This window comes from Nesoenas mayeri, assembly GCF_963082525.1.
Source record: "Nesoenas mayeri genome assembly, chromosome: 12".
In the NCBI taxonomy this organism is placed as follows: domain Eukaryota; kingdom Metazoa; phylum Chordata; class Aves; order Columbiformes; family Columbidae; genus Nesoenas; species Nesoenas mayeri.
Genome location: NC_137547.1, coordinates 10,626,583 through 10,640,638, shown reverse-complemented (window position 1 = coordinate 10,640,638; position 14,056 = coordinate 10,626,583). Strand labels below are relative to the sequence as shown.

The 14,056-nt window shown below is 40.6% G+C and overlaps 1 protein-coding gene across 1 annotated transcript; it reads right to left on the bottom strand.

Moving 5' to 3' along the window:
• Positions 1-1,872: 1,872 nt before the first annotated feature.
• On the bottom strand, positions 1,873-13,130 carry MEAK7 (MTOR associated protein, eak-7 homolog). Its single transcript, XM_080351921.1, has 8 exons — positions 13,095-13,130; positions 10,838-11,014; positions 7,961-8,191; positions 7,092-7,236; positions 6,038-6,478; positions 4,698-4,816; positions 3,343-3,522; positions 1,873-2,290 (listed from the first exon to the last, which is right to left on the bottom strand). The coding sequence occupies exons 2-8, from the start codon at positions 11,003-11,005 to the stop codon at positions 2,162-2,164; spliced, it is 1,413 nt and encodes a 470-aa protein (XP_080208047.1). The 5' UTR covers positions 11,006-11,014; positions 13,095-13,130; the 3' UTR covers positions 1,873-2,161.
• Positions 13,131-14,056: the final 926 nt, after the last annotated feature.

The window sequence follows — 14,056 nt, the reverse complement described above, 5'->3', positions numbered from 1 at the left end:
AAGAAAACCTGGCCATTGAAATATTTTTGGTGAAGAGTAGCTTTGTGCAACTCACCTGCCTCACATATACACTGCAAAGGTGGCTGCTCACCCTGATTTTTAAAAATCCGTGCAAAATGTTTCAGCCCTCAAAGAAAAGTCCCTGCCTTGTAATAGAAGGAAAATAAATTCTAGTTGCTTATTTTATGTGTAACTGCAGAATTCAACTGTCTCATGTCTGTATGTCTTCCGCTTCAAATATTTAGTATTCTTAGTGCCTAAGTGAAGAAAATCCCTGAGACTTATGGCGGGAGTTTGAGAATGTTAAAACAAAAGCATCACCCACTTACAGAGCATCAGGTACTTGCTGCCTATATAGCACTCCCTAATTTGAACCATTTAAAATACTTATCACAATACACAGAGAAGAAAATAATACAGAAGTATCAGTGTAATTGTTTTAATGCTTGCATTTGTTTCTGCGTGTTACAAACTTGGGAGACTATTTGGTTTATTTAAGCAAATACAAAGACATTAGCTCAGGCCTTTCACAGCATACTCTGTACTGGAACAAACAGCATATATGCCCCAATAATTAGTAGAGGCAGCATACAAAATTTACAGTTGAGTTCTAGGATGTCAGGCTGGATTGATTTCTTCATGCTCTCCTTTCAAGGCTAAATTCATATTCTTTAATAAATTTTTTTAAAATGGGATCTACATTAAGGCACAAGTGCAGATTATTCAGAATATTCAAATTCAGTTCTCAATGAAAAACACCATGTAGAGGAAAAAAAAAGAAATAATTTGAAGGAAGGCTACATGATGTGTAATCACAGTAATTTTATAGACTGTAACAGCATATTTTTTGCTCTAAGCTGCACAGAAGACGAACTGATGTCAGGACAAAGGGGACTTGACACAGTCCTGCTCCTTAGGAGGAGAAAGACTGACAATCATACAGACTAATAACCAAAAACTGCTGAGCTAGAAATTACAGTCCCTGGTAGAAATTAGGGTTATTTTTTTACACATAGAATTAGCAACGTCAAATAATTACTGAGAGTAATTAGAAAAAGTAGAAAAAGCCCTGAGTACAAGAGCCCTGACAAAACTGGTGCTGACTGGTGAACCCAACAAACCAGAGCAAACCCGAAATCCAACAGATACATTTCACATCGAGGGCATTTTTTTCCATAATACAGTAATGACTGTGTGGAAACAAAATGTACAGCAGCCTTCTTTAAACATGTTACAGACATAACATGATGATCTTTTTTTTACAAGATGCCTGCAGATACTGTTCCAAATTAACTGTGGATGCTTCTTTCTTAACCCTTCTTTACAGCCTGATCTTTTACTCGAGTCTCTAGTGAGGCTACTGAAGAAGTTACATTCCCTAAAGAACTTCTGCTGGAGGTTATGGCCCATTCTTAGGATAAATACATCTGAATGACTCCCAGTGGCTCTGTTCGTCTAAGCAATAGGCAAATTTCTGCAGGAATCTTTTAAATGAAATGCACTAAGGTGTAATGTGACATTATAAAACTGTCTACTTAGCGTTTTGTACATCTCACAGTCCATATAGAGTAACATGCTGAAAATATGACTTAGAAAACAAGACATTTAATGCTTCGACTGGAGCAATGCAAATTAATAGCATTCTTCATACAGAAACACATGGAGTATTCTATGTTTAGCAACGTAAAACATCATTACAATTTGCAAGCTTCACTGACTAATTCCATTGCATGCAAATAAATATGTACAGTTGAGGTATAAAAACCTTAATCAGTTTCTTGAACAGGCTTTAGATAAATACATATAAATTCTCCAAGTCAGTAAGCCGTAACGTCAAAAGCTACATCATCTGGTTTTAATTCTGTATGCAGATCTATCAGGAATGCTAGCAAATTCATATTCAGCTAGAACTTAGAGATGTCTAATGATTAGGTATTAAGTTAATTTTTCAGTTCTCCCCAAACCAAACCTTTCAGCCAGGATATTGTATTGCACCTAAATATTACATAAGTACAAGGCTTGAGCTTCATCCAAGAATGTAAATGTAAGGATTAAAAAATGAGGGAAAAATACCCTGCCCAAGGAACATTAACATCCAGGATTGACAAAAAAAAAAAACACAAAAAGGTTTTCATGTTACTGTGGTTCTTTCAGTTTTCTTTCAGTTGTCATCATCATCATCCTCTCCAGTAGGTTCTCGCAGACCTTCGCTGTGACGACTTCTTCCAGTCATTTCTAATAAGGCCTGAGCCTCAGGGTCTGCATCCAGGATAGTCTTCTTACCTTTTGTCTTCAAAACAGAAGAAAGTATAGTCAATTTAAAATGTCATTATGAATGAATCAATATCAGGTTAAAAGACAGCGACAGATTCAAAAGTCCACAAGTAACCTGGTTTGCAAGGTCGTCACAATGACGCATATGCACTTTCCAAGTAAAGCATTTAAGATTCACTGGGATACATCAAACAACTTTCATTGCAGTTACTCAAAATAGTCACAAAATTTTCCTAAGATGACAGTGAACTATTTCAAGTCCATTCAGGTTACAAGCCAGTCAGAACATCCTGGTTAACTTGACCTCAGCTTCAAGTGCAGATGTGGTTTTTTTTATAAAGAAGCGATTTGAGTGCAATTCAACATTGTTTGTAAACAATTTGTTCTGTTTCTATTTAGAGCTATGTGTCCTCTGAACAGACAGAGCACATGAATTTAGTATGAAAAGAAATAAACTAAAAACAAACAAGCCAACCCACAAACCACCACTAAAACAGGCAGACCAGATAGTTTAATAAGATAATAAATTACAGGGACAAAGGACACTGGAAAGAGGTCTCCTACTTATTCCCAGAAATAAACCAGGTGCACAAAGACTAGCATAAATCTATTGACATAAATTTACTGTAAAACTATAGTAAATTCAAAGTTACTGATAAATAAATACTTTCCTGAACTACAGAGAACTATGTATTTACTTTTGAGCTTCCAGTGCTTGCTTTGTGTTTTACAAATACTGGGTTTTAATGAACCCCTCCAAGGAGGTTCCTTGTGGAGACCATTCCTCAATATCAGACAAGCCTTTTGAAATTCAGAACAAAGTACGGCTCTTATGACTGTACCATTTCACAGCTCCTGATGTTATTTCTTGTTGACAGCCTCAATAATTCCACTAGTTTTGCCATTTACTTGCTACAAAATATATGGCATCACAGGACCAGTTAAAGAAAATATTCATTCCAATGGAGAGATAACATTTAATCAGAAAGCTGCCACTGCAAGTTTTGCGTTTGCATTTCCCGTTCCAATCAGGACACAATTTCACAGGTTTCAGGTTTGTTCACCTACCCCTGCACTTTCAGGGACGTCTCCCACTGCCCAAACTTCCATGGCATCCAGTGTAAAATCCTCTTTGGCTGCCAGCTGTGGGCTGTTGTAGGTGGTACATCGAGGTTTGGCTTTGCTGTGTCCCTTCCCGTAGTCACTGTCTATCCAGAGTCCGAAGTAACCGTGTTGTCCCCCCATCCCCTGAGAACAAAAGCCACACACTAAACACTTGCAGCACACACAAAGCAGTCTGAGCAAGTTTTGAAACCTAGAGTATAAATCACTATTTTCAATATCCATGCCACACTTCTATGGGTAGGTGGAAAAGGGTTTGCTGAGTGAACCTGGGCTTCCGTACCAAAATCCAGGATTCCTGAAGACCAGAATTTACCTGAGTGATACTGCCCTCCCTCTGTGCTTTACAGAATACCATCTGCAAGTAATTCAGCCAGAAATTTAGCTCACTGGCTTTCATTTATTGACTAATCTTTCCATTTTAAACAGGGTGAAAGTGCCCAGTTTTGCTGCCTCTTTTCCGTTTAAAAGTACCTACAGAAACAAATAATATAATGCTATTTGCTTTCTTTAGAGCAAGTTTACTCCAGACTACTGCAATTCTCAAAGTTATGGGCATATAATGCCACAAAACTGTACAGCACTTTCCAAAACAGGCAACGTGTTGTAGCTCTGTGGAAACTCCTCTGCATCTGGAGAGCTCATTTGTGGGCTTGAATAAAAGGAGCTTCTGCCATTGTCATTACACAGCAGCAGCCACCTACATGCAATTCTTTAATTCTGTCGGGCTTTCTCAGCCTTCCATAATTTAAAAAGCTGTTAGTGTAGCAGTGAGAATAGCCAGTGGAAGGATCTCTAATTACACAGATCAACCAGCTTGTGCTTCTTCAGTGATGTGGATACCTGCAGTCAGTTTTTCAGACAATAGAGACAACGGCCACAAAGGCTTCTGTGATAACCAGACTTGGCAAAAACATTTCTCCCCTGAACCTCCGTAAATCTAATCTACATAAAACCCACCTGCTAGAGTCAGACACAAATAAACTCTATGTTAGTTGATTCAGTACTTCACTATACATATCAACTGTAAAGAAAAGTATAGAGTCTAATCAGTATTGTAAGTGCTTATCCATGATTACCCATAGTTCACACTTTACACTGATGCTTTAATGCAAAAAACAGAAAAAAAAAAATCCTCCTACTAAAAGTGTGGCACAAATAGTGCAGAGAACAGATAAAAACTTCCTCAGAGAATAATAAGCGGAATAAATCTGCTCACAGTAATAGAAGCAAATAAAACAAAACACTTCCAAACACCAGCCATGAATTCAATTTCCATATTGTCATTTCTTAATACTTACAAGTCCATTTGGCATTGTTTGTTGGTGATGGTTCAAATACATGTAGTGGTCATTATACCCTGTGTATGTGTATACAGCAACAGAGGGGAAAATGGAAAACAGAAAGCACCTGTTGTCACCTGTAAACAGAAAAGTATCTGAGGTCAGACAACCAGCCAAGCAATAACTTGCCTACAAATAGGATAGGAAAAAAATATTGAAGAAGTGCAGCCGGATAAATCAAAGACAGCAGCTGCAATCTCAGAAAGCCAATACCTATCTCTCATCACGATCTAGACCTATTGTTTATTCTCAGTTAACTCTGTGCAAGGTCACAGAAATCAATGTGATTCTATGGCTGTGACCAGGGGCAGAGTCATAGGCATGACTAGTACATTATAATACAGTGTAAGGGTTCACCCATCACAGACTTGTGTTGTATCATCTAAAACCAGCCAACTGCTACACTCGTACAAACTGACACCCTTAGTTCTGACTATATTGGCATATGGATCAGTTTAGATTATTTAGAGCACAATTTTCATTATGCCGGGTTCGGTATTTAGAAAGACCCGTGGTATGATTGGCCAGTACGCTACATGTGTTATTCTAGCAGGAGAAAATACAAGTGTTGTGTAATCAATATAACCTAATATTATATTAACTAACTTGAGTGCTAATATCAAGTACTAAGTATAGGAATTGAATTTTTAATGTAGTAAAAGTGAGGATTCCCAGGAGCACAGATCATCCAGAGTCCATAATTTTTTTTCAGAAAGCCATCGCAGAAGTTCTTTCTGAAGAGTTACAAAAAAACCATTTCTTCTCCCCAGATGCTTCAAGGCAACAAAAAGTTTATCTTGTCCAAAGATACTGCTGGATTTTAAAAGGGAAACAAAGCCAGTGCAAAAATGTCAAGAGGCTTAACCTGGTGCTTGGCTCAGCTGTTCTGAGATGGAAGATTGCCATCTGCTGGACATCAATTTAAACTCTAATTCATCATCTATGCTGCATTTCCTTCATTTTCATTTTGTTTTCAACCTATGCAGCTACAGGGGTTGATAAGATTTCATTGAAAACTTGTTCCATGATAAGTAAGTCCAGCAATTTTAAAAGTCTTATCCAATAACAGACAAATTATAAACCTTAATCAGTAATACGCCCCACTGGTTACAAAGCAGAAAGAACTTGGCATGTGTATTTTTCAAAAATTAGTGTTATTTTTGCAACAGGAAAATACACTTGGAAGTATAAGAAATACTGTGTGTCACGAACATAAAATGACAGTATCCATTAAGTGGACAGAATAAATAATGTTTACCAGATCCATGAGATACTAGAAAAAGAGAAGTGAGTTTTACCTTGAAACTGTGGCTTCACCTCCCAGGAGTGAGATGCAAACCCACCAAAGATATAACCATCTGAGTCCTTTAAGACCACTATGCAAGGACCTTTGTTCACTATATGCGCACATAACTGTGAAAAGCTTTCTCCATGGAGCTTTGAAGAAAATAAAAGCTGCCACTTGTGCTGTAGCTCTGCAGACAGATGGGAGTTGATGTATATGATGGATGGGATGTCAAACAGACTCACAAGTCCTCTTCTCTTGATGCCTTTGCAGACTGGAAGCAGGTTGAGAATGTCTTTGGTTTGATCTGGGAGAGAATGCAGAACATGGAAGCCTTGCCTGATAACAACGCTGAGGAAAACTGAGATCTGTGGAACTCGGTACACCCAATCCTCAATGGCATTTTGATCAAAATGTGTCTCCATCAGCTGAGGACCCGCAGGTTTTGTCCCATCTAAATAATAAGATACACAGGAACAGTAGTTAATTCTCCCAGTATGGAAAATAATCAGTTGACTTTTAGGTGTAAACAGAATATTCCGTTATTTCAATGGACGTGAAACCGCATATGAAAGGAGCCAGTGACAGTAAAGTGTCAGCCGTATTAAGCAGATCTTAGAATCACAGAATGGTTTGGGCTGTCACAATTAAGGAACACGAACTCCCAGTTATAACTTGCGACATGTTCTTTCCAGGACAGTAACATCTATTATTACAACAGTGCAAAGATAAACCAACGCTTTGTAAAAGGACATGCAGTCATAAATACATGCACATGCATCTAAATGCCTGTCGTTTGCAAACCAGGTATTTGTAAAATAGACACGTTCTATGAAAAATAGTTTTGCATGTCAGCTTAAACTGCGACTTCAAACCAAAGCTCTCCTGAATTTAGAGGAGAAAGTTGGTAAGGTAAAATAAATAGAATTCCCCAGTCATTCGCAAAGCACTAGGTTTGAAATACTGGTCTCATCATTTAATTTCAAAGATGTGACCTGAAGAGAAAAATTCTTGTGAGATCATGAGCTCTCTGCTGTTCTGGGATACACGACATCAGTGCTGCTTACCTGCAAGCTTCAGTTCTGAAAGCAGCTGAGAAGCCAGAGCCTTTACGCCACTTGCAGAATCCCTGGTGTTCTCCAAATCCCAACCTTTCAGCTCCTTCCTGTAGTTCAGTACATGGACGACAGACATGATCAGATCCTCTGTGAACTGAAAAGGTTAAAACATTGTTTTGGCATTTCTTAAATAAAATTGCTAAGAGCTTCAAAGGATTTTCTGAAAATAAAGTCGAGTATTACTGATGCTGTACTAATTCCAATGGCAGAAGCATATTTTCTCAGAAGTAACAGAAATGCTCTTTCAGTGTCACAAGTCTTTAAAGGTATCCTTTTTCAAGATATTTTGCACATGTTACTTCAGAAAGTATCTCCATAAAATGTGGCATCAAAGAGGGAGGGGAGATCCAAATTTTGCAGTGGCGGGAGCTGACAGGAAATTACTGTTTTGTGAGAATCTGCTCTTCCACCTTGCAAGCTACGTATTTGATTCACACATCTCTGCTCCAGCTAAAGCTCTAGAAAGCATCTTGCTCACTTCCCAGAAGCACCAGCCACACCAAAGCCATTGCTGACTCTTAAATATAACCAGGCTCTGCACCCTTCGGTGACTCTGTAAACCACCAGACAAAAACCAGTCAGTGCCCTCCGCAAAATCCAGACCCTGATTCTCAAAGCAGGTGAGTCAGCAGGGAAAAGCCCGCAGCTGAAAGATAGCCTGGTTTGTCTACACTGTTTTTCCCAGATCAGAATTTAGTGGTAAAAGAGATTTTAAAAATACAAAATTCAGGAATCCCTGTGCTGAATCTTGCACTCTAAAAATTACCCAGCTCTGTTCTCTCACTGTCCCCCCAACACACTTTTAAGTGCCTGTTTACCTCTTGGATTTGTTTCCCCTTTACAGGCCCTTGTGTCTTGGAGATCATTCTCATTATTATGGTAATCTTTTCATCTGCATTCCCTTTTAAGAGGTTTGACATAAAAATTACAAACTGCTCCTTAGCAATGCGTTCACTCAGCCCGGATGATTTCCCAGTCAGGTCAATGCTTTTCATTCCATTGTATAACCGAACAGTCATTTGCTCTGGTATTGGCTCCCGCAGATAGTCCTGCAACGAGAAAAACGGCAAAGAACACATTTTACAAATGAAGAATAACTAATATATTCCAGTTAATCTGTGCTGAGATGTACTGCTGTGAATGAAGGATTGCAATAGCAAGTATCTACTATCAGCAACAAACTTATATCAAAGGACTGTTTTCCCAAGAGAAAAAAAAAACCTATTTTTATAGAATCTCCTTCCCAATCACTATTTAGCAATTTAAGTTGATACTGTTTTTCTACAAATGCCATGGACTTTTAAAAAAATGTAAAGTGTTAACAGAATATTAGCAAAGGATTTCCATATGTTAACTCCGTTGTAAAGGTTTACAACTCTGCCAATTCAACATTTAAAATTGTGTTTTAACTCTGCTTTTGATAGTGGAGCTCACAGATACTTAAAAACAAAGAGAAATTAAAGGTTTTTTCCATATCTCAGCTTTGGCCTCAAGACAATGCAGGCAATGTGTTTAACCCTATACGCACATGGAGAAACAATTCTCAGAAGTTTCCCTCTGCATAGCAACATCTAATTCAAGCACAGAACAAAAATGAGATCACCTGATTTTTATAAGGCATCCCTGATATTTCAACAGTCGAAATCAAAACTTGTTCATCCAAACTGCACGACTGGCCCTTTGAACTGAAATTGAACTGATATATTATACAGCATCATACATCAACAATGCTGTGGGAAAGATCTGACTCTGGATTCAAGAAACTTTCACAGTGTTCAAGATAATTATATGGTTTAAAAATAAATCATTTAAAATACATCCACACACTAAGAGATGATTACACAGTATCTTCACGGCACCAAGCACTGTCCATAAAACTAGACTTGACTCTGATATTGAGGAGTGTAACCCAGCGGGGATTATGCCAAAATCAACAGAGCTCCACCCACGTGCAAGCACTCCAGCTCTACTCAGTGGAGCTGCTACTACCAATCTATTGCTGGCTCAACATGGCTCCTGTTGGAGCCACTGGGGCCATTCCTATTCAATGTTAATGGCTGTTGCACTGCATATAGGGTGAGATCCAATATGCCAAGCTCTCTCATGCTTTTGTTGACGTCAGTGGTAAAACTCCCATTGATTTCAGTAGAAGCAGAATTAGTAGCCACAGTCTTGCACATCAGAGTGCTTCATTTTGAGGCAGGGATGGTCACAGGTGGTACAGCTGTCTTTTAGAGGCTTTCTGAAAGTGCTACATGATACTGAAGTGAGACAAGCAGCAGGGAACAATTAAAAACACTATTCTTGAGGGCTTTTTACTTCCCACTGCAGTATTACCCACCTATTCCATACCCACCACTAACTTCACTGCACTGTCTTGTTACAACTATTCCAATCAACAGACACAGGGTGCGAAAAAGGACTATAAAAAAGGAATCTTTAATAAATGTCTAACAGACTCACACCTCTGACAGTTTACAATCCTTGTCTTAAACGGCTCCAAGAAAGTATCTAGAGATACTGGCTCTACCTGCTTTCCAAGCTATGCAGGGCAGCCTGTTCTGGTCTAGAAGCCACGTGGTTTCCTTCTAGTAAAGCGCTGAGCCTAAGCAGAGTACATGAGGTTACGTTTGGGGCCTTGTCAACATCACCAGACTGTTGCTAGATCAAATCTGCCACATATCAGCCCAGCTCAGACATGAGCATAGACACCTACAGGGCAATAGTCCCTGCACTACAGGCAGCCTTTCGAAAGATTTTAATTTAAATTAGTAAACAAAAAGGCAGCAAGGGAAAAGACAAACGTTCAAACATTGCATTGATCTAGAGGTGAAGACAGAGAACTTCTTCCACGTCCCAGTCAACTAACAGACACCAAGGACCAGGTTCTTGGATGTATTACGGCTGAAAAGCTGAGCAGCAGCAGCACTGTTTCCAAACTGGTGATAGCTCATAAACGGCCCAGCTATAGAAAGGCTAAAGCTGGTCCGCATGCAGATGCATTGCTAAATACCTTAAAATAACCTGCTGCTTTCCTTGGGTTGTAATTTGATTCCATTAACTGTGTAACATATATAAAAATGAACTTTTAATACTACATTAATTTGGCCACTTGGTTCCTGCCTAACTGAAGTTACCAAGCATTGCAACAAATAACTTTCCTCTTCTTTCTTGATTAGAAAATGAATGCAAAGTTAATCAGAAAGCATAATGTATGTTAATTGCCTAAAACACGGAACTACACCTTAATCAAGCAAATTTGAGTTCTCTCTTTTTAATGCAAGTGAAAAGATTAGAGACAGTGATGTAATTGAGGGAGAGATACAACGAAATACAGATCAACTTTATGACAGCTTCTCAAGAAAATCTCTACACAATCACACACTATAGACTCTAGGGAGAAGAATATTCTTCCCATTTTTCAGGTGTCTGTACAAAATATTTTCACCCGTCCCAACTTAGTTCAGAATCAGGAAAGCTGTAAATTGACCTAACAGTGCAATTTAGGAGATAAACACCACACTGAAAGTCACTATGCATGTTAAGCTGTAAGAAAAAGTTAAATATCCATCCTGCCCCAAAATGTTAAGTATTAAATCCTTTAAAAGTAACCATTGCCACATCTTTAGATTCTTTCTGGAATTATGTTTAGTGCACCACATCCCAGATATATCAGGAATAATAAATTGTCTTGCCTGTAGTGCTGCCAGAGTGACAGTTTTCTTTGTAGCTTTGCCATTTTTTGCTCCAGCTGAGCCACTTGATCCTGATAAGGTATCAAATAATCCATCAATGTCAGACTGCTCCTCAGGAAGAAATCGGGAAAGGTGATTCTGATAGGCATTGCTTTCTGCATTCCCCATCTTTTCAACCTGAAGCAAAGGAAAAGGAATTTAAAAATAACAACAACAACAAAACAGTAAACACAAAAAAGGTATCACAATGGCCATGAAAAATATATCAAACAAGCTAACATACCAGTGGAAGTTTTACAAGAACAGCAAATTACCAGCCTTCAAGGAAACTATTAAAACTACTGTTTAGTCTCTGTACTCACTGAGACTTACTGAACTTGAAGAACATCCGTGAACAGTAACTATACTTTAAAAAATGATAGTCCACCAGCTCTTTGCTAAAACCACCCTGTCTACCAATTCAAACCTCATACAAGTCTTATAAAATGGAAAAACCAATATGATTGAATGATTAAATTAGCTTGTACAAAGTTAGCATGAGTCTGTCAGCCAGAATACATCAGTAACATGAAGGGAATAGCTGATTATGGATTATTTATGACATATTATGCCACATCCTTCTGAAGCATTAATGGACTGAAGCTCAGTCTGCCAATAATGTGGCATTAAAATACCATCACTGTAAAGTCTCTGACATGAGAATGTTTTTTATAAGGACACAGTACAAAAAAATCATTCAAAAAGCTGCCAAGAAACACAGTGACAAAAACATTTAGGAGGATGAACCAAGACATCTCAAAAACACAGGGCTTCACATGAAGTCAATAAATTGTTGAGAGCTGGTATCTGCAGCATTAAGGTTGGTGGGGGAGTACTTTGGGGTTTTGTTTGATTGTTTTTTTGTTTGTTTTACATATTTAATGGCACAACTATCATTTTTCTCACTGTCTCAGCATTCACCTGCATTGTGAAGATAATTTTTTAGTGTTATCTGGGCCACGGGCTCTGGTTTCTCCCTAGAGCAGCACAGCATGGACCCAACAGTGCCACAGCAGGGCCTGAAATCCCAAATTTTCACCATGACCACAGTGACAGTCAACCCTGTAAATAACCTTCCTATCCCTCTGGGGTAGCCACACGATGACAATATAAAAAATACAAGCAGAACGAAACACCCTTTTGTGGCTTTCTTTCCACATACTCCACATCATTTCAGGCCCGACTTTTGGTTCGGGATTCCCAGTTGCACAGAAATCTCCATCTGCAGCCAAGCCTGTCACACGGCCCTCCAGCAGCTTCAGAAGGGCTCTTTGTTTAACATAATCCAACCTTTCCGTCATTAACTGATGGTCAGTTTGATAAATAACTGCGCATAAGAGGCTGAGTTGGGGCTTCGTTACCTTCACTGAACAGTTCAGGCCCCAAAATCTTGTTTGCCTATGAGGAAGATGTGGATCGTGGGGTAAACACCGAAGGTGTAAGGAACATTTAACGAAGGAATGTTGTTTTTACAACTGATCTGGTACCTGACCCCAGTGGGGGAGAAGAACTGAGGGACATCAGACTATGAATCCTTAATGTAAAACACAGTCTCTTCAAACTAATCCCAGAGTGCAAACTGATTAGTGTATTTTAAAAGTTCAGCTAGGGGGAAGGGTAACCAAAGAGCCAGGAATCCATATTTTAAATAAATCAACAAGGGGAGGGGGTTGCTAGACGAATGAGATAGGTAAACTGAGGCATGGCTGGGTAGTCTGTAAACCCTGAAGTACCAACAGATGGGGAGCAGGGGGAGAATTTGTGGTCGGGGTTTCAAGGACATAAACAGGGGCTTTTTGCCTGCCTTTAGGTAGAACACCCGGTCTTGCAAAATGGTTAATAAAATATGCTTTGCTGGGTGATCCTGCCTGGGCCTATTATATTGGCAAGGTAATTGTTTCCTACAAGGAAGATGTGGATCGTGGGGTAAACACCAAAGGGTTAACAGAAACGGCTGTAACCTGGAAGACAAACTGTGGAGACATTATTAATTTTAGCGGCGAAACGCTTAGGAAAAGGGGTTTCTTGGCCGCTCTCAGCCCGGGGAAACACAAGCACAGGCGGGGCCAGGCGAGCTCTGTCCAGGGCCGCCGTTTGCCCGGTTTATTTCCCGGTATGCTCAGTCCCCTCCCTCCCATCCCCTTGGCAGCAGCCCTGGCATGTCCCTCCCCATCGCGACGACAAGGCAGAGCGTGAGGCCAGAGGCTCCGGTGCTTACCGGCAAGACCCCTCTCGCCCCCTGGATCGGCACTTGGATTTGTAACACCCGGGCCCGGCGCTGCAGGGCCGGCCGGCGGGGGCGGAGCGCGGCGGGGACGGCGCCCAGCGGTGCCCGCCCCTGGGGCGGTGGTTGGGGAGGGAGCGGCGGGAAGGGGAGAGGCGGCTGTGGAGGGAGGGGAGGAGGCGGCCTGCGAGCTCCTGAGCCAGGCGAGGCAAAGATACCTCTTCCCTGAGGAGCAGGGAATTGATCGTCTCCTTGTGCTCGGCGCTGGTGGGGCCGCACCTCAGAGACTGTGTTCAGTGTTGGGCCCCTCACGCCAAGAAAGCCCTTGAGGTGCTGGAGTGAGTTGAGAGAAGGGAACGGAGCTGGTGAGGAGCTGGAGCACAAGTGTGATGGGAGCTGCTGAGGGACCTGGGGGGTTCAGCTGGAGAACAGGAGCTGAGGGGAGACCTTCTGATCTCTGAACTGCCTGAAAGGAGGTTGTAGTGAGGAGAGGTCAGAGTCTTCTTATTGAGTAACAAGCGATAGGATGAGAGGAAATGGCCTCAGGTTGCACCAGGGGATGTTTAGGTTGGAAATGAGAAAAAAATTCTTCACAGAAAAGGTTGTGAACAGGCTGCCCAGGGCAGTGGTAGAGTCGCCATCCCTGGAAGGGTTTAAAAGATGAATAGATGAGGCTCTTAGGGACACGGTTTAGTGCTAGAGTTAGGTTACGGTTGGACTCAATCTTAAGGGTCTCTTCCAACCAAAATGATTCTGTCATTCTACGACCCTTCTCCCTGAGGGAACCTTTCTCTCTGAGACCACAAGGCCCTAAAACGTGGTTCCAAAAGGTGGTGAAAATTCAGAGTTGTAGCTGGGACAGACTGACCACCCTCAGCGGCCTTTGTCAGTGCTGAAGTGCCGGGGTGCCCGGTGCTGAAGCGGTTTTAAAAAGTGCCAGGCAGGTCCCAGAAAGG

Coding starts and splice junctions, on each gene's coding strand:
- MEAK7 (XM_080351921.1), bottom strand. CDS start 11,005: ATGGGGAATGCAGAAAGCAATGCCTATCAGAATCACCTTTCCCGATTT. Junction 8,192..10,837: donor TCACTCTGGCAGCACTACAG/GCAAGACAATTT, acceptor TTCTCGTTGCAG/GACTATCTGCGGGAGCCAAT. Junction 3,523..4,697: donor AAACAATGCCAAATGGACTT/GTAAGTATTAAG, acceptor TTTTGTTCTCAG/GGGATGGGGGGACAACACGG.